The sequence below is a fragment of the Perognathus longimembris genome, chromosome 4, assembly GCF_023159225.1.
Source record: "Perognathus longimembris pacificus isolate PPM17 chromosome 4, ASM2315922v1, whole genome shotgun sequence".
NCBI lineage: Eukaryota > Metazoa > Chordata > Mammalia > Rodentia > Heteromyidae > Perognathus > Perognathus longimembris.
In genome coordinates this window covers 22359806-22381083 of record NC_063164.1, presented here as the reverse complement: position 1 = coordinate 22381083, position 21278 = coordinate 22359806, and the positions used below count along the sequence as shown (strand labels likewise).

The 21278-nt window shown below is 37.9% G+C and overlaps 1 protein-coding gene across 4 annotated transcripts in view; it reads left to right on the top strand.

Annotated features, from left to right (window-relative positions):
• Positions 1–21278, top strand: part of Unc80 (unc-80 homolog, NALCN channel complex subunit) — a 171891-nt gene that overhangs the window by 109624 nt on the left and 40989 nt on the right. For all 4 annotated transcript variants that reach the window (XM_048344834.1, XM_048344837.1, XM_048344835.1 and 1 more), the window contains 10 exons: positions 2832–2975; positions 4283–4383; positions 6197–6283; positions 8468–8651; positions 10357–10451; positions 12793–12882; positions 13591–13692; positions 15395–15575; positions 16853–17121; positions 18697–18831. In XM_048344834.1, the coding sequence (XP_048200791.1) occupies positions 2832–2975; positions 4283–4383; positions 6197–6283; positions 8468–8651; positions 10357–10451; positions 12793–12882; positions 13591–13692; positions 15395–15575; positions 16853–17121; positions 18697–18831 (1388 nt within the window). The remainder of the gene's footprint in view (positions 1–2831; positions 2976–4282; positions 4384–6196; positions 6284–8467; positions 8652–10356; positions 10452–12792; positions 12883–13590; positions 13693–15394; positions 15576–16852; positions 17122–18696; positions 18832–21278) is intronic.

The following is a 21278-nucleotide window of genomic DNA, read 5'->3' as shown; positions in this document are numbered from 1 at the left end:
AGGAGAGCAGAGATCAAGGCCAAACTGGACAGAAGCGTTGATGAGACTCCTTCTCAGTGGACAGCTAGACTCAGTGGCAAGTGCCTGTTAGCTGAACTACACTGGGAAGCCGAACATACGCAGATCACACCCAGGCAGGAAGCAACTCCTTAATCTCAAAATAACCAGCAAAAACTGGGATTGGAGAATTGGATCAGCAGGAAGAGCACCTGCCTAGCAAGCACTAGGCCCTGATCTTTTGCTTAGATTTGTCTTTGATTAGTTTTTACATATTAAATTGAAATACCACTTCATTTAAAGAAGAAAATCGGATTATACAAATTGGGAAAGATGCATAGCAACTCATGAGAGCAAAAATATATGAATGTAGTACACAAAAATCAAGAGCCTCATTTGAAAATGGGCAACCGTGTCTTTTCATTATTGAGTTGTCATAATTATTTATATATGTTAGATACAAATCATTTATCAAATGATTTGACAATATTTTATTTCAGTCTGTGGCTTATCCTCTGAATGGGAAGTTTGAAATGTAGAAGTTTTAATTTAATTAAGGCTTATGAGTATATTTTTTCACTTTACTTTTTGTATCATATCCAAGAAACCATCATCTAATCCAAGTTCACAAACCATAACTCCTTTGCTTGCTTTCTAATAATTTTATAGCTTTAGTGCTTACATGCAAGTATATGATCGATTCTGAGCTAATTTTTGTTATAGTTAGGATCCAATTTTATTCTTTTGATATAATATCTAGTTATCCTGTCACTATTTTTATTTTATAAATATGGTATTCCACATTCAATTTTTGATACCTTTCTCAAAATTGATTGAAAATCAGTGAAGTAGTTTGGCTTTATTCTTTTGGCTCTACTTAATTCATATAGAAATACCATGTAGTCTTCATGACTATACTTGCATAATTTTTAGTTGGGAAGTATGAATTTGGCAACTTTGATTTTCTTTTTCAAGATTATGCTAGCTATTCTCCATCTCTTGATATTCCTATGTGAATTGTAGAATTAGCTCATCAATTTCTTCCCCTACCCAAGAAAAATGGCAGATGCTATTCCATTGCACTGTACCTGTAGATCAATATGAGAGCTAGCAAGGCCTCTAATCTATGAACATGGGATATCTTTCCCTCCACTCAGGTGTCTACTTCAATAATGTATGTCAGTCTCAGTACATTTCTTTCACTAAACTTATTCCCAAAGATTTTATTCTTTTTGATGCTAGTGTATAGAGAATTGTTCTCCTAGCCTTATTTTCAGATCTTTTTCATGGCTAAAATACAGAAATACAATTAACCTTTGCATATTTGTTTTTTTATACTGAAAACTTAATTGAAATAGTGTGTCAGTTTGTTCAGATTCCCTTAGAATTTTCTACATATAAAAGCACATCATCCAAAAACAGAGATAATTCTATTTCTTTCTTTTTAATCCAGGTGCCTTTTTTTCTCCCTAATGGTAATGGCTAATGGTGCAATAAAAGGTCAGGTAGAAATGGTATATCCCTAATATTCTGGTCTTCATCTTGATCATGGCAGGAAAACATTCAAATATTTCATCCTTTAGTATGATGTTGACTGTTGTCTTTTGTGAGGAATGAGGTGATATTGGGAATTGAACTCATAGCTTCATGCTTGCAAGGCAGGCCTTCTGCCAATTAAGCATCTCCCACAGCTCCTTTTTGCCTTAGTTACTTTCGAGGTAGAATCTCACTTAGTGCCTCACCTGAACTGTGATCCTTCAACTTGTTCTCTTCTATTGTTTTAGAAGTGTCTATGAATACCTAATGTTTCTTTGAACATTCATCAAATTGACCAAGGATGTCATGTGGGCTGTCCTTTGAGGAAAGCTTTTGTGACCCTATCAATACTTTTGCGTGACATAAATCTACTCAGAACATTCAGGAATGTCAGAGATTTACATGTCTTCTATAGACATTCTCCAGATTTTTCTAGCTGAAATATAAGCATCTTTAGTGCTTTCAGAGAAGTGAATTCTTTTGTATTAATAACAAAAAATGACTTCAGTTAGCTCTAAATATCTTTCCTATCTTCCTTGACTACTAAATGCTTAAGTCATATCTTTTATTCCCACATATAATTGTGATGAATTTGTTATTAACTATATTTATCACCCAAAATCAGACCATTAATGAGTAGGCTGTCATTTCTAACCTGACTGCATATTTATACATATTTTCTTCTACTTCAGCTTATGTTTGCCACCTCTCATGTTCCTGTATTACACACAGTTACATGTATACAAACATTTGCAAAGATGAAAGGAGTTGGGGCTGGGAATATGGCCTAGTGGCAAGAGTGCTTGCCTCCTACACATGAAGCTCTCTGTTCGATTCCCCAGCACCACATATACGGAAAACGGCCAGAAGGGGCGCTGTGGCTCAGGTGGCAGAGTGTGCTAACCTTGAGCAAAAGGAAGCCAGGGACAGTGCTCAGGCCCTGAGTCCAAGGCCCAGGACTGGCCAAAAAAAAAAAAAAAAAAAAAAAAAAAAGATGAAAGGAGTTATATTTCAACTTAGAATTTTAACTTATCTGATTTCATTTCGTGAGCTGATCCATCTGTTGCCCTGAAATATCTATACTTGTAGTTCTCTAGAAAATGTGAGTGCAGTATTTTAAAAATGATTTGATTTTATAGTTTGTATTAACATAGAATGGACACTCTACAAACTTATCTTTTTAAACATTCTACCATTTTCCATTCCTGTAAACATTATACTGATAATTAGATAGAATTTGAACTTTAAAGTGTATAGAATTATATCACTGTGGAAAGCACATTTTTCTCTCTCTTCAGATGAAGAACACACCACCGAACACACGCCGAACCACCATGTACCTCAGCCTCCCCAAGCAGTGTTCCCAGCATGCATCTGTGCGGCAGTACTTCCCATTGTTCATTTAATGGAGGATGGTGAAGTGCGGGAAGATGGCGTAGCAGGTACCATTTTGACCCATTGGGTTTTCAATTATATTCTTAAGTTATTCACTTGATGGGAAATAGTAGGTTGCTTTTGAACACATAATCTACTGGTCACATGTTATCTTATGTTAATATTATAATTACAGATTTGTGGCATGTCATTCTAACAATATGACTTTCTCTGTATCTCCTCGAATATTTTCATAACCAAAAGAATGCATTTAAACTATGCAGTCGGGCTTGTCACTGGGGGGTTTATGACTGTAGTCCAAGCTATTCAGGAGGCTGAGATCCAAGGATCCAAGTTCAAAAGCAGCCCAGGCAGAATGGTCTGTGAAATTCTTATTTCTAGTTTATGAAGTAGAGTTGTGACTCAAATGGTAGAGAGCTAGTATTGAACAAAAAAGATAAGGGACAGTGCTAAACCCTGTATTTAAGCCCTAGTACTGGCATAATAAATAAATTTACTAATTAAAAATTTTAAATATACAGTTTCACTCATGAATATTGTTTATAACCAGAAAACAATACATAGTCATCAGTGATTTTAGCCACCTTATTAATTTTAAGTTGATACCAACCAAAGCTATGTTTTTCTAGTTGGTTATCATTCCTGAAGTACTGCTTAAAGAGAATAATTACAATGTGAAATTAGTCATCAAGATGAGTTATATTGGTGGCAGACAACTGGTTAATATTCCAAATGTTAAGTACAAATAATCAGTTTTTAATTGTAGTCGGAAAATAGACAAAGTATATATACACACTGTTGCTTAAAATAACTGTGAAATCTTGCCATTCATGTACAAAACTGGCAAAAACCATTTTACGTGAAAATTCCAAACAGTCTGGAGGCAAGGGACATAATATGCTCACACTTTGCTAATAAGGAAGAATATCAGCACAAGCAGGATTTCATAACATGAATCAAAAAATTGAAAAGTAGCAAACACTTTGAAGATAATTGTGTTCTAATGATTTCCTAGCAGCAGTGGAATCTGACCTTATCATAAAAACTTACTGCTTATTAGGGTGTAGTCCACAACAAAAACAACTGCATATTCACAAAAAAATAGTTTTTATAGAGCAACACTAATACCTAGAGACAATCCTACATTATTTTTTGTTTCCTTATCTTTATGCATGAAAATGTTCATTGACAAAAGCAAAAGAGTGAATTGCTACCTTTCAATAGAGAAAGTATTCAGAGAACCCTTTTAAGGCAAAAGGAAGAGATTAATTAAAGTTTATAAAGTGTATGGTACTTCATCTGAAAGACTCATTTCCATAATGACAAGTGATTGATTTCCTTTCTCTTCTTGAAGTGAGCGCTGTGGCCCAACAAGTGTTATGGAATTGTCTAATTGAAGATCCATCAACAGTTCTTCGACACTTTCTGGAAAAACTGACCATCAGCAATAGACAAGTAATTTCCTCTTTCTTTGTAATATAGCTATGAGTGAGAACTCTATTAAAAGCAAGAAAAAGACGTATTAGTGTTGTATGAGCAACATCGACTTCCTCTCATAAAGTCAATAAGTTCTTTCTTTTTTTTATTTTTAAGTATTCTTATTATCTTTAAGTAATTGTACAAAGGAGTTGCCATTTTATAAATCAATATATGAAAATATACAATATATCTTGGTCAAGTTCTTTATAAATAATTATAAAGGTGAATAAAATTAAGTTTTGCTGTTTTCTTTCAAATATTGCCATAATTGGTATCTCCATACACTTGTAATACACTTCTAGTGATGAGTCTATGACCACAAGATTCTCAGTATTTGAAATGAATTCAACATGATGTTTTAGTATTGTGCTCATTTATTGCTTACTTAGCAGCCTGAAATGCAATTGTTAGAAAATGCTAACACCCTTCATTAACCACAAAGCTAATAGGCCCAGCCACCCTATAATGCCTAATGAGCTCAGCTTTCCGAACAATGATTAAAAATCATTTGTTCGTTTCTTGGGTATGGTCAATGCACTAGAAGATTAGGTTTACTTTTGTGAAGAGTGCAAGACATTTCAGTTTATCCGTCACTAGCTTCACTTGAATTATGAATCTCAATAAATCAGATTTTCTTTATGGTTTCTCAGCATGGCCTCTCCTCACATTGACATCCCATCTGTCATTCATGGTAGATAGAGCTAATGCACGACTCTCAGATGATTTAACTGTAAGCTGTAGATATAGTGTGAAGTTTACTTTTTGTTTTGTTTTGTTTTGTCAGTTGTGGGGCTAGAACTGAGGGCCTGGGTGCGGTCCCTGAGCCCTTTTGTGCTCAAGGCTAGCACTCTACCAATTGAGCCATAGGGCCACTCCGGGTTTTTTCAGTAGTTAATTGGAGATAAGAGTCTCAAGGGGACTTTCATGCCTAAGCTGACTTCAAACAGAGATCCTCAAATGTCAGCCCCTTGAGTAGCTGTAGCTAGGATTACAGGTGTGAGCCACAGGCGCCTGGCTTAAAGTTTACTTTGTAGAAAAAGAAAGCTGGTGGGTACTAAAATCAGTTACAGTGATATCAGAGGTAAAACCACGGGAGGGGAATAAAAAAAAAAAAGACATGATTTCACATGGTATGTTGAAAACAACTACAACAGTGGTATACTAATTAAAACTAAAGAAGGGAAAGGGAATACCAAAATCGAGAGACAAAGGATAAAAAAACAAACCAATGCAACAGCAATACTTACAAAACTATATGGTGTAAACCAACTGTACAACTCATGGGAAGGAAAGGGAAATGGGAAGGGGGAAGGTAGGGGGAAAATGAGGGAGGAAGGTACAAGTTGGATAAGAAATGCACTCACTGCCTTATGTATGCAACTGTAACTCCTCTGTACTTCACTTTGACAATAAAAAATGTTTTATTAAAAAAAAGATAGCTGGTGAGGTTTGGAGAGATGAAGGAGAATGGAAGAAGTGACATTGATCAGATGTACGGTACTTATAAGCTTGAAATATAAACTTTAAAATCCCTTTGTACAATAACTTAAAGACAATTTTTAAAAGTTTAAAAGATAGCTATCTAACAACTACTTATGTTAGTTCATACAAGTAATTTAGGTACTAATAACCAAATGCATTGTAAGTGTCCCATAGACTATAATAAAATGTTGAAAATTGAAATAAACATGTGGGCAAGAAAGAAATTCTGTGTGATTTCACCCAGTTAATTTTACTTCCTACAGCACGGCAGCTGGAGGAAACCATTAAATTTCTGCTCTTCTTTCAGGATGAGTTAATGTACATGCTTCGCAAACTTCTCTTAAACATTGGAGACTTTCCTGCTCAGACATCTCACATCCTCTTCAACTACTTGGTGAGTCTCAACCGCTAAATGCATGCAGGAACATAAGGAAAATGTTTTAAGTGATTTTTTTTTTCTCAATGAATTCCTAGTGTGTGACTAAAGGTGAATGCTGCTTAGTTAAACTTGCCATTTTCAGTACAGGGAAGACCCTGCCTGGAGCCATTCTCAGCAGGTGGTGGGTGCTCAAATAATGTCAGTTCCTTTGGTCTTCCTTAAGCATCTGTCATCTTATGTTGGTTACTGTTGCTTTTAATCATTGTATTTCCTTTTCTCATTTTGTTGCACTTGTGTGCACACACACACACACACACACACATCATACATATTTCCCTAGGTGGAACGGAATTGTAAGTTTATTTTTCCAAGGCAATTACCTATGCTTTGACCTATTCTGACAACTTCTTTCTGACCTCTCTAAGATTTACCAGTTTCTTCACGTTCTTCCTCTTTATGTGACAAATGCAAATGCAGTTTGAGGACAGGAATACAATGACTATGCTTTCAAATTACAACTTTATCCAAATCAACGGATAAGATAGGCAAACTTGGATCTCGTGGGAAAATTCCTTTCATCTGTCACGGTTGTCATATGCATATACCCAGGCAGCTACTGCAGGGGGGATAAATTTAACTCACGCTCCAAATCTAACACATAGTAAACATTTGTAACTCTTTTCACTTCTCTGAGACAGATTGTCTTCTTCCTGAATGTCCACTTGCTAGTTGGCAAGATAAAAATACATACAAATAAGTGTCTAATCTAGCTTTAAGTTCAGACTGATATAAAAATATAGTCAGTACTTTTGGACAGGGTTTAGTTTCTTTGGGATAGAAATGCTTCATCTCCAGGAATCCTCCTCATTTCCTACTGCCTTTGATTTGAAGAGCTGTGTGGGATTAGAAGAAAAAAAAGCAGACTTTTGCTTTATATTTATCCCTAGTGATTCCTCCAGCTGCTCCACCTGTAAGACTGCTCCTTGGCTCACTGGCTTTTGGATGCCTGGGTGGCAGAAGTTGAAGCCCACAGCTGCTGGAACTTGAGTCCTGTCTGGACCCCCCAAGTGTTTATTGACTCAACTTTCCCTGGTATTGACAGCCAGTATGGGGAGTACCCTAGCAATAGTTCCTGCTCAGTAACAGCAGCCTTTGGCGTTTCGTCTGAGAAAAAAAAAAAATTCTCTTGCCAAGTGCCTTACTTGTGGGTTCTGTCTATATCAAACAAAATCCAAAGGTAGATTCATAGTCAAATGCTAGGGCCTACCTCAGTTAAGGTGTGGGCTCTGCAAAATTTACCTTGTATGCAGGTTGATATGGAAAGGTTCCAAGGTAAACTGTCAGCAAGCCACACAGAGACTAGAGGTAAGAGCTCCTTCAGTGTTACCGACACTGGCTCTTTTCTCTGGGTCACTAGATAGGCAAACCCTTTTCCTGGATATTTCTTTCCTCCATCCTTCAGTACTGCAACAAGTAGATGGGAATTGCATTTCCCTTCTACTGTCCTTTCTTCTGTGACCTTCATATAAGTCTTAAAGTTGGATATTAGTAGGTAACTGATTAGATAGTAGTAAAAATAATTTGATCTTGCTGTAAAACCTTATTTTGTACTGATTATAAGTTTCTGTCTTTGCATTCCTGTCCCAATTCTACCATTTTCCTGACTTGCAGACAGTTGAATACTTTGTGTGGATGAGGAAAAGGGCCTTGTACTCAAATGAGACAAATCGTAAAAGGCAGAGTAGAGTGATTTTTTTTTAACCTTTTCCTTTTTCCTAATGACTATTGTAAGGGTGGGGTGTTGGAAACATTGACCCATCACTCCAGGCTCTTCCGGGAACATTGTACGTACTCACTGGACTAAGCAAGACATCTTTAGTATGGGAATATTAAACATATTAGACTCTGTTGCAGATTGCATCTAAGCAAACTCCATATACTGATTAATTTGGGATGGTCTGATGCAGAATGTCTCTAAGTATTCGTAATTTTAATGATACATGAAACACGGAAGACAGTGTGGTCAGTTTTTCAGTTTCATGCTTTCCTGATTACTGCCCTTAAAGCATTTGAGCATCTAACATGAAAACAATATGAAGGCACAGAGGAAGATTTAATTTAAAAAAGAAAGTGGGGGGAATGAGAATATGAGCTGGGGATTGCTGGGGCTTTGTACATTCTGCTTGCTCTGACTTTCAGGTAGGGCTGATCATGTACTTCGTGCGGACACCCTGTGAATGGGGGATGGATGCCATTTCTGCCACTCTGACTTTCCTATGGGAAGTGGTTGGATACGTGGAAGGCCTTTTCTTCAAAGACCTCAAGCAGACAATGAAGAAGGAGCAATGTGAAGTGAAGCTCCTTGTGACTGCTTCCATGCCAGGTACTTCTTCTAGATGACATATCTGTTCAAACAAACATAAGCTGCTTTGGAAAATGCAAGGCTCTTTCATTCATGAGAAAACTGAGTTCTAACTCATAGAATTACTTGAGACTATCAGAGCATTTTTTTTTGTTTCACACAAGCAAAAGAAATATAATAGATCCTTTAAAAAATCAGTAAGTGCCAGATGAAAGGAGGCACATCAAAACTGAGTCAGTGTGAATCAGTCCTTGAAGGGTGTCCAAGGTTAAAGATTTATTTAAGTCTATCATAGAAGGGCAGCTGAGCTGAAAGCCTTTTGGAGTGAATATTTGGCAATGCAATGAGATTGACATTGTTTGTATGGCCTAGGTCCCAGTCCTTTGTAAACTCACTGAGAGGCAGCTTTATGATAAATGAGAGAAGAGAAAAGCAGGAAGAAGACTTACAAAAGGATATGACATGTAATATAAATTCTAGGTTCTGTGGCTTTTCATTTCACTTGCTTTTTCTTAACATGAAGGTTTTACCAAGCTTTTATCCTTGCTCAGTTACCTAGAAAATATGAGAAATGCATGTACTGAAATGAAGAGAAAGACAAAATTATACATTGATTAGAACACAGGCTCTGACAGCAAAGAAGCCTGTGTTAAAATCAGTACTGACATTCATCAGCTGAGTTTTAGCTGTGAAAAAGAACATCATTTTTCAAAGCTTTCCTTTCTCATTGTGTGAAATAAAATTATGCTTCCTATTTCACTGTTGGAAGGAACAAATTAGCTTCATTGTGTAAAATGCTTCCTGCCACACATCCTGACTCATTGTAGGCATTCAACAAACATTTATATGTTCTATATAGAATTCACAAAAGTGACCAGATTTTTTTTACAGCAAAGAAACTCAGCTTATCACTGGAAGACTTTAAAATAACTCATGAAAATGTCCAGGTATGATTTCTGAGTACTGAGGAGGCTGAGCAGGGGGATAGAGAATTCGGTGGCTAAGACCCTCTCTCCAGGACTGTGGGCAGGCACAGGACATGCAGACCAGCACAGCTCTTGCCTAGCAAGCCCAAGGCCCTGGTTGCAATCCCTAGTACTACACACAAAAATATTATTTAATTAATTCATTGAAAAAAATCAAAGCCTATCATAGTGTTCACATGCATTTGTAATTAATAAGTGAAATAAAATAATATATCCGTCTAACCAGCCAGGTAGAATACAGAAAGCATATATTCGAAAGTACATTTCAGGTATTTATTTTGTGTTAGCTAATATTTCAGTTGGTGTTTTCTCAACCATTGTTGTACAAACACCTCCTTTAAGATGCATAACTTGTGGCAATTCTTGAAGTTTGACTGCTCATTCTTCTACTCAACAAATGTGTATCTTTGAACAAGTTATTTAATCTGCCTATTTTATAAGATGGAAATAATAACACTCATTTATGGTGATATTTAAATACAATCATGTATGTCAAAGCCAGGTGAAAGTATTTGGGAACTCCATAAATGGTAGCTATCACTATTTGATGCATAAGTATAAATGAAGTATATATTTATCTGTGAATAAGAGTACAATTCATAAAATACATATTTCAAATTATGCATTTAAAAACAGTAAGAGTTAAAAGTCACTTTACTGACTGAATTTTAACATTGTATGCTTTAAATACAAGCTTTCTAATAGTCCACTCTGTTCACTGTGATTTTCACTTTCTACAGGTACCAAAACATTGGTAGTTCATGGACAAAATGAGTGTGACATCCCAACCCAATTACCAGTCCACGAAGATACTCAATTTGAAGCACTGTTGAAGGTAGGAGTGGTCTCATTTTTGTTTGTTTGTTTACCAAAGTGATTTTTTGCACATTCAGTAAATATCCATTTTGGAATTGAAAAACATTTTTCTGTCTTCATTTGTATTACTCTTGGAGATCCTGCTCCACTATTATGTACTTGCATAATGTCCCTCACCTCTTCCAGATGTTTTAGTTCTATACTAAAGTTGACAACTTCAGGCATGTTCCTTCTCATAGTAGCAGCCTGGCTCTGAGTCTGTTCCTAGATCCCCTCACTGTTCCATGAACTCCATATCTAGGGTTGGAATTTCTTGTAGTGGTTCTGGAGGTGCCCTGGGTTTGCACACTGCCAGGGACTTCTGATAGCACCCAGAAAAATTGGTCTGGTTTTCAGGCTACACTAAAGCCACCAGCGCAACCATGTGCAATGCAGCATTGTTAACCATAGCCAAGATATTGAATCAACCCAGATGCCCCTCAGTGGACGAATGGATCAAGAAAATGTGGTATACATGCACAATAGAATTTTATGCTTCCATCAGAAAGAATAGCATTGCCTCATTCATAAGGAAATGGAGGGCTGGGAATATGGCCTAGTGGCAAGAGTGCTTGCCTCGCATACATGAAGCCCTGGGTTCTATTCCCCAGCACCACATATATAGAAAACGACCAGAAGTGGCACTGTGGCTCGAGTGGCAGAGTGCTAGCATTGAGCAAAAAGAAGCAAGGGACAGTGCTCAGGCCCTGAGTCCAAGGCCCAGGACTGGCAAAAAAAAAAAAAAAAAAAAAAGGAAATGGAAAGGCTTGGAAAAAAAATGTACTAAGCAAAGTAAGCCAGATCCAATGAAACATAGGCTTTATGGTTTCTCTCATTTGTAATAATTAGAAAGTGCCTGTAAATCTACAAATAAACCCAAGGGATAGTAAAAGACAAATAATTACACCTGGATGTGATTAATGAAACAGCAATCTAAACATTCACACAGTGAACAAAGGAGAATATTCTTAGGAGAGGATCCCAAGATCTCAATAACTATGTGTATAAGATCATATAAAATGATGCTTATCAAAATGAACTCCAAGAAAAAAGTTTTTAAAAATTATTATACTGTAATTATTATACTATTTGCTGTTCTTTTTTTCTTTTCTTTCTGTTTTCTTTGGTTTATTTCCTCCTGTCACTATTTTTTTTTTATTTCTGTGCCCTTTTTCTTGTATATAAGTTTATCTGATTTGGGGAGAGAAAGGGGAATCACAGAAACAGTGGAACAGAGGGTGAACCAGTTCAGCATGAAGCCCACTAGACAATATTTTGGAAATGAGCTATACATCTAACCTGGGAGAGAATGAGGGAGGAGTTGACACGTTTCATGTAACTGTAACCCCTCTGTATATCACCTTTACAATAAAATGTTTAAAAATTAGCTTGTAGATCATAAAAAATTCATCTTGTTTGACTTGACACTGGCAAAAATATATTACTAGTGAGGCAGCATATATACTTTAGAATGAGAGGATTTTCTAATAATTCTGGCAATGATCCCTTTCAAAGAAATACAGTTTTTAGCTAGATACATCTAGCCATGCCTGAAAGGTTTTCAAAGTAAACCAGTTCAATTCAGCAATTTTCTATTTGTCTGTAGCGAAAGCTTTTAGTTACCTGGAACACAAATCTGGGCCCTACTATAAACAGAAAAGACCTCCTAATGATTCACTTTGGTTAAATTGTACCCTTTATTTCAGTAGAGAAGGCCATTACTCTTCCTTCAGGGTTTCTCAGGCATCTTCATAGCTTGCTAACACCTAGCGAGCAATCATCACTGCTCTATGTGTGTACTCATATTGGATGGTAGGCTCAAATGACTCAGACAGTGTGTTCAAACACTGGCTCCATCATAGTCAGTGCAACCTAAATCAACTAATAGTTATTTTCTAACCCCAATTTCTTTTCCAACACTAGTGTGGGTAATAGTTCACCTATACCACTTTCTAAATGGAAACCTTTCACTTGTATTCAGTATATAGTAAGTGTTCAATGTGCTGTACTGAGTATTAGCCTTAATGTTAGTACCAAGCAAGCTTTTTTTTTCCTGGCATTTATACCAATGTTTGCCACTATACCTCCATCACTGAATGGCAGAAATACACATCTTTGGGCACTGAGAGAATAGATAGTTTATATTACATCATTACCCTTCAGTATGTCGTTTTGTATAACTATGAGTATGTGTGTAAATAATATATGATATGTATCAAATCTTATAAGAAGTTAAGCTTGTTTTCCCCAATATTTGTGTCTTTCAACTTGTTATGTAATATATTCTGATCAACTTTTGTTAAAATGTGTGACTATTCCAGGAGTGTTTAGAGTTTTTCAACATCCCAGAATCCCAGTCCACACATTATTTTCTCATGGATAAACGCTGGAACCTCATCCATTACAATAAGGTAAGGCTGAAGCACAGATGCTCCTGTGGATTGTATCAGAGACTTACCATACCTTTCCTAAGCACAGCTTACAGTCAGGGAGGTATCACTGTTTAAAGGTTAAAAGCAAAGCCACTTGGGTCTGTGTGGCGTTGGGCCTGTTACCTTCTACTCTTTGATGTCTGTCTATGAAGTGGAGATGATGATTACAATATCTGAGCTTGGGTAGTTGTAACCAATGTAGGTGATAAGATAGCTAAGACACTGAGTCTGTCCTCAAGATTACATCTGGGTGAAAATTAAGGTGCTGCATTTGAGCTCTATCTGTCTGTTTGGAATCTGAAAGCTGTCCCTTTTTTTTTTCTATTATGTTAAATCTAACCATGGTGACATGATCCAATGAGAGAAAAGGTGCCTCTGATAACCCCTGGCATCGCCTTATGATGACCTTTTTCTTCCAGAATTTACTTTAGTTCATTGCCTTTGACTTTGTTGCTCCCAATCTCCCTCCCTGTGCCAGGCAAGAATACCCAGCCTGGATACATTGATGCTTCCCTGTGGGGAGAGGGAGGTTTTCTTCTCTGGCTTTCTGTATGATTGAGGAGCATAGAACAATCAAAATCATTATATAAATAAATGAACTGTTTTTTGCTTGTCTGACTTTTAGATAAAGGGAAAAGTATAATAAAACTAAACATTTCCCCTACCTCTTTGTGTAATCCACCTCAGACCTATGTTCGAGATATTTATCCTTTCCGGAGGTCAGTATCTCCACAGCTGAACCTTGTACATATGCATCCAGAGAAGGGACAGGAGCTCATTCAGAAACAGGTACCTGACCACTCTGTTTTATTCATGTTGTTGGCATAGATCATCTGTAAATGTGTTGCCAGTTCCTATGATTCCATTACGGTTTTCATGGAAAGAGGGAATGAGAGCCTTTGTCCTCTAATTAGTGGATGGTTTATAAACTGGATCAGGTATAATATTATATTATTCATGAATAATATTATGCTTAATGATTGGATATATATATATAGTAGTATCTTATAGTTTGTTTTCCTAGTAGTTTGTTGGGATTTTGTTTTGTTTGATTTTGTTTTCTGGTCTTTTTTTATAAGACAGGTACTTGCTCAGGAAAAATGTATCTTGAATGTGCTCTATAATAAAATTTCTAAAGAGTTTTGAAATACCTTATTATTTTACTTTTCTACACATTATGAGCTTACTAATTTAGCATCAAAGTATCCAAAAATATCTTCATGGAATAAAATGACAATAGCATAAAAGTAGACTATTTAATTTTGAAAAATAGCTACCATTAAGTGACTAAATTGATTTTGAAAGAAAGAAGATTCTGAATGTGTTGCAAGGTTTGAAGAACTGGGCAAAACTAAAAGATATTGAATATGAACAAGGTCTAAACAAATCCTACCAAAATTGACCCAGTCTCTGATTCTGACAATAAAATAGTTAAAAGCATAGTCAGGAATGGCACTTTACCTTTGCGTTTGTATTTATCTTGTTGAAGAACATATTTCAAAGAGTGCTGTGAAGTGGGCCACTAACTCCATGGATACCCCACACTGGACACCAAAGGCTCCTAAGTTCCCCAGAGAGATGGTTAGATGGAGACTTAGGGTTCTAACCCAGAGAGGTTCTCAGCATGTGCTCATGGCTTAGGAATGTTCTAGTCACATTCCCTACCCAGCTGTTTATAAAGAGACCTGGAACTTAGAGAAGGGAACAAGAGCTTCATGACCATGCCACCTCACCTAAACTCAAGGCCAAAAGGTCACTGCTAGAGGGCCCATCTGCTTTGCCCCAAGATATGTTTTTCTGTCTTTTTCTTAAAAAAGGATAAAGCCAAGAACTGCCAGGAAGCAGTTTAAAGCACCCATGGAACTGGAAGAAATAATTGAAACTGGCTGGCTGGCTGGCTCCCTGCTGGAAAATGACTTCCATATTATGACATCCAAACAAATGGGCTCTGTAATGTTGAGCTGCTTCCACAATGCCTGCCTTGTTACTCCTCCAGCTCATGAGCTCCATAAGAAACTCTTCCTTCTGTAGGGCAGACAGAAGCAGGAACTGAGTCAATTAACTATTGTTTGCTCCTATGTGGCAAAGAGAGAAATACTCCTCTCTCATCTCACTGTTCTTTTCACTTTCTCAGCCTCTTTTGACATTAAATATTTTGCTTGAATTGTTTCACTCTTCAATTCTGAGGTTCCTAATTCTGCTTGTGTGTATGTGTGGATGCCAATTCTAGGACTTAAATTCAAACCCTCAGTGCTGTCCCTGAGCTTCTTTGTCTCAAGGCTAGTCCTCTACCCCCTGAGCCACACAGCACCACTTCCAGTTTTTTCTGAGTAGTTTACTGGAAATAAGTCTCATGGACTTTCCTGCCCTAGCTGGTTTTCAACTGCTGTCTTCTGATCTCAGCCTCCCAAGTGGCTAGGATTATAGGTGTGAGCCACCAGTGCCTAACCATTGGGCTTTTTTCTACGCTCTTACTTTTGTTTCCTGCTAGGTGTTCACTAGGAAACTAGAGGAGGTTGGACGAGTGCTGTTTCTCATCTCCCTAACCCAGAAGATCCCCACAGCCCACAAGCAGTCCCATGTCTCCATGCTTCAGGAAGACCTCCTCCGGCTGCCCTCATTCCCTCGAAGTGCTATTGATGCCGAGTTTTCCCTCTTCAGTGATCCTCAAGGTACAAAGCAGGATAAACCCATCCTCGACTGGCTTTTTTTCCTCCAGCCCTTGTTTTGTTCTGGCATGGAGAGTAGGTCATTCTATAGACTTGGAAACGTGTATGAGAATCACCTTGAGGATTTGTTAGAACTAAGGATTGCTGGGCCCTACCCATTACTTTCCAGTTTGGGGATGGGGCTCAAACTTGCATTGCTAACAAGTTTCCCCCTGTGCTGCTGCTGCCATTCCAGGCACCAGCCTTCGAGACCAAGTGCTTACAATTGCTATAAACAGGGGAAGGAAGCAAGGAGATGAACTTAGGGAAGGAGAGTCGATGACTAATAAACATATCTATGATGATACATCTGTGAAATTCAAAATGAGGCAAAGCTCATCTAGGGTGATAGACATCAGAGGTTACTCCTGGATTGGGAAGAAATGGCTCTTCCAGAAATGGCATGATAGAACTTTTAGAGGTAATGAAAATTACTTCTATATATCTCATGTTGTTTACAGGAGTAGTTTGAAACCAAAACTCATTAAACCCTACATTTAAAATTTCTACATTCTACTGAAAAAAAAAAACAGAAAAAGAAATGGAGAGACCACTTTGGAACTCCTTTCTCAGCTTCATTCATTTGGGATGCTTCCCTTAGGTTACCGTCCTTCCTCAGCGTCCTGACACAGAGTGCAGAGAGCAGTAGTGGGTCTAAGCACTGATTAGAAGACCAAGCATTGCTGGGTACTGGTGGCTCACGCCTATAATCCTAGCTACTCAGGAAGTAGAGCTCTGTGGTTCTCTGGTCAAAGCCAGTTTGGGAAGAAAAGTGTATGATCCTCTTATCTACAATTAACCAGCAAAAAAATAGACATAGAGGTGTGTCTCAAATGCCAGCCGGGAGCAAAAAAGCCAAGCAAGAGTTGTATCCCCCTAGTGGTGCTTGTGTGCACACACCCACATTTCCCACCCCCTTCCATCCCTTCATTCCTACCATTTTCTAGCTGGGATAACTTCATTCTCTCAAAATGAAATAACAGCTTACTTAGCAGCAAAGTGCTGCAGATGCTTGCCCTGTCTTGTCCACAGAGCTAACTCAAGAGAGGTGCTAATGAAAACCTTTTGGGAACTAGAAAGTGTTTCAGCAATGCCAGCAACATTGTGCTACAAAGCAGGTGATCTCATTCCCGAGCTGGAACAAATGGAAGACAGCAGCCCTGTCATGTGTGATCGGTCTACTCGTGCTGACAGGACTGGTGTGGGGTTAATTCTGTCTCTGCTGTTTCATGTTCTCACAGCTGGAAAAGAACTGTTTGGTCTTGACACACTTCAGAAAAGCTTGTGGATCCAGCTCCTGGAGGAGATGTTCCTGGGCATGCCGAGCGAATTTCCCTGGGGAGATGAAATCATGCTTTTCCTCAATGTCTTTAATGGCGCTCTGATCCTCCACCCTGAAGACAGTGCCCTGCTCAGGCAATACGCTGCCACCGTCATCAACACAGCTGTACACTTCAATCACCTCTTCTCTCTCAGTGGCTACCAGTGGATTCTCCCCACTATGCTGCAGGTGCCTAACCAGAAAAGTAACCCCACTCCTGCGCACACCTAGCAGTCAACAAGCTCCATACTAAAACTTCTGTTTGATCAAGTTGTCTTCTTGGGTGACTGTGGAAGGCACTAAATGAAATCACCCACGAATGTTCAAAACCAAGATTTCCTATGATTAAGGTCCCCTGAAGCTGGTGTAGGCCTTCCCATTTCTTCCAGGGCAGTGGTTCTCAGAGACTGGTTACTGCATCGTTCTTGGGCCATAATCTCAGACCTACCAAATCACAAACTCTGGGATCAAGGCCCCGGGAATGTATGTTTTTAACCAGACTTTTGCCTGGCTCTGATGCCCTAGGAATTTTGAGAATCACTTCTCTTGAGTCAAATGTATGGAAAGTGTTCATCTGATGTTTTTTCCAAGAGATGATTTGCCCTCCATCTAAACAGATTCTGAGTGCCATGCATATTGGGTCAATGGTACTGGAGGAGGTGGTTGCAGCTGGAACAATTTTTTATTATTCATAACTAAGGTGTACCCTTAAGAATGAATGCACAGAGGGTCTAGGAATTGTCTTAGTTCTTTAACAAAAATTATGAAAAGCAGGAACTAGTGGCTCCTGCTTATAATCCTAGCTACTCAGGAAGCTGAGATTCGAAGATTGCAGTTCAAAGAGAACCCAGGTAGGAAAGTCTGTGAGACTCTTTTCTCTTACAGAAGTGGCTCTGTAGCTCAAGTGGTAGAGTGCTAGCCTAGAGTAAAAGGAGCTCATAAACAGCACTTAGGCCCAAAGTTCAAGCCTCAGGACCAATTATAAATAAATAAAATCAACAAATTTATGAAAATAACACATGCTCAATGCGAAGTATAGTTTGCTCAGGCTACAGGAGAGGCAAGAAGTTGACTTCTATCATTAGACTCTCTGCCTTACTTTTAAATAACAAAAATTTTCTTTATGATTGATTACAAAAAACAATTTGCCTACTGTAAAATTCAAAAAGTAAAGTTTAAACAGAAAATAGAAACCACCTACCATACTTCTTCCCAAATAATCATTGTTAACACTTCTTGAAAATGCGCGCGCACACACACACATATGCGTGAGCACATACACCATGTTTCAGACAAATGTTGCAATATATTAATCCATTTTTCATGTAAAGATGATACTGTACACAATATGATTACACTTAGCTTTATAGAATCATTTTAAAACAACTACACACTATTCCATTCCTGGCGTGTACCATAATTCATGTAACCAACTATCATTTCTGAATAATTTAAATGGTTTCAATCTTTCCCTAATTATAAGCAATCTTGTAGGAAACATTTGTAGATAAGCACTTTTGTAGACTTGTTAAGTTTCTTACAAAAAGCTAGTCGTAAATATTCTGGGGAAAGTATATTTAAACGTTTAGGATTTTTGTGTATATTACCAAATTTCTCTCAAGAAGAATAATGCTGTTTTACTCTCTCTTGCACCGTCTTGTGAAATCTGTTTTCTATCTACCATAGCTGTAGGAGATTTTCACAAGCAAGCACAACTCTGAAACATTATGAAAGCACTTTTTGAACTGTGGCATTTCTTTGTAGGTGTACTCTGACTATGAAAGCAATCCCCAGTTGCGTCAAGCCATTGAATTTGCCTGTCACCAGTTCTATATTCTACATCGGAAGCCCTTTGTGCTCCAGCTGTTTGCTAGTGTGGCCCCGCTCCTGGAGTTTCCTGTGAGTAAACTCTATAGGAATAAATAAAGAACAAGCAAGTAAAACACGTGAAGGCTATTTTATTCAGAGCTCACAGTATGGCAGGAGATGCAGCCAACATCACTTGTGTTTGGGCAGAAAGGCAGAACCAGGCAGAGAAGTGGAAAAGAAGGCTTCAGTCTTGACTGATCATAGAGATAGGTGGCTTGGGGAAGCTATGGTGAGCTAACATCAAAATGGTGGACAAAGGATAAAGGACAAACCAATGCAACAAAGATATCCACAAGACAATAGTGTGGAAATTAACTGTACAATACGGTGGGGGGGGGATTGGTGGGGAGGGAAGGTGGAAGAAAAATTAGGGAGGGGGTAACAAGTTTGACAAGAAATGTACTCACTACCTGTAACCCCTTAGTACTTCACATTGACAATAAAATTAAAAGTAAATAAGGCTGGGAATGTGGCTTAGGAATAGAGTGCTTGCCTAGCATACATGAAGTCCTGGTTTGATTCCTCAGCACCATATAAACAGAAAAAGCTGGAAGTGGTGTTGTCAAGAGGTAGATTGCTAACTTTGAGCAAAAGGAAGCCAGCGACAGTGCTCAGGCCCTGAGTCCAAGCTCCAGGACTGAGCAAAAATAAATAAATAAATACATTATAATACAACACAATACAATTTTCAATGGACAAAAAAGACTTCTTCAGTGATTGGCTGAAAGTGTATATTTGGTTTTCTCTGATTGAAAGAAGAGACAAAAAATTAAGGAAACTGTCAGTTACTAACGGAGTTCTAGCTATTTTAGCCATCCGTTTCAAGAGCTTTTGTTGGTTTCCACTGCAGCTAATGGTTTGACTTCAATAAGTCTTTCTTAGGTCAAGCTGTTTGAGGAGATTGGTTTGTTTTTTACAGAGTTCAGGTTGGTATTTTAGAGCAGGTTGCTTCAAGCTGTAAATCCAAGTTCCGTTTTCACCAATGGTCGAGTCATGGTCAACTTACGTTTAGTATGTCAGCTCCCTTTTTTACCCAAGGAAACAAAAGTACCATAAACCATTTGTCTATCAATTTAAAAAAAATCACTTCTTTTCAACATGTCTCGGTTGCTACCTTAGCTCCAGAAGTATATATAATCTCCTTAGTTTTATGTTCAATTCGTGAAAAAGATGGAAGATAGAAAAGGAAGTATATTCATTCTGTCCTGCCTTTTGTTTTTCTTCAGAGTGTTTACCACGGTCACATATAATGCACTGTTTGTTTCACTAATGTGCATCTCCACCGTGTCCCAACAGTAGAATTCAATCTCCAAGAAAGCAAGACCTCTGTTTTATAGCTTGTTGTGTTGTGTTTTTTTTAAAGTTTCCTTCTTGATTTGCTTTCAGTTTTGTTGGTTTTGTGTGTGGTTTGGTTTGGTTTGGTTTGGATTTGCTATACCCACAGTGCACAGAATGGTTCCTGGCATATTGGAACCTACTAAGGATTTTCTATTTATTTTGTTCTTTTTAAAATGTTATTTTGACATTACTAGGTTTTAAGCTCAGGGCCTCAGTCTTGTTAAGCAAGTACTCTGTCACTCTGTCACTTGAGTCATGTCTCCCTCCCTTCTTGGCTTGGTTGATTTTAAGACAACATCTTGTACTTTTTTTTTTTTTTTTTTTTGCCAGTCCTGAGGCTTGGACTCAGGGCCTGAGCACTGTCCCTGGCTTCTTTTTGCTCAAGGCTAGCACTCTACCACTTGAGCTACAGCGCCACTTCTGGCCTTTTCTATATATGTGGTGCTGAGGAATCAAACCCAAGGTTTTCATGTATACGAGGCGAGCACTCTTGCCACTAGGCCATATCTCCAGCCCCATCTTGTACTTTTTGCCTGGGTTAACCTTGAACCCTCATCCTTCTAACTATACCTGGGATTGTACATTGAACCACCACTTTTTTTAATGAATGAACCAATACTATTTAAACAAATTTGAAATGACAAGTATCTCCATATTGGTGATATATTAACAAACCTGCAAAATCCTGTCTTAAATAAGCATCAATTCAGAAAATAGATTTGAATGATCAAATAATCTGTAACAGAAGTTTCCTTCATTCTACCATCTTACACAAAAGGAGCCATCAGCATAAACTTTTTTAGCAGTTCGTATCCTGCTGTATTTTTAAGATTTGCCACAAATATCTATCTTGTACTAGAGTAGCATTCTCTGTCTCTTAAAATTCTGGCACATCACTCCAAAACCATGCACCATCATTGTTGACTGCAGAATCATCTAAGCTGAATTCTATACAGATGTGTGATTGGGATTGGTGACAGTGTTTATGTTGTTTGAGTTCTTGGTCAACCTTATTAATGATGAGAGTAGAAATCAACAAACTAAAAGCAATTTTCTTTTTTATAAAAATTGGTTTTCTTATCTTTAAGAAGTTGTACACAGGAGTTGCCATTCCACAAAGCCATTTATGAATATAGTGA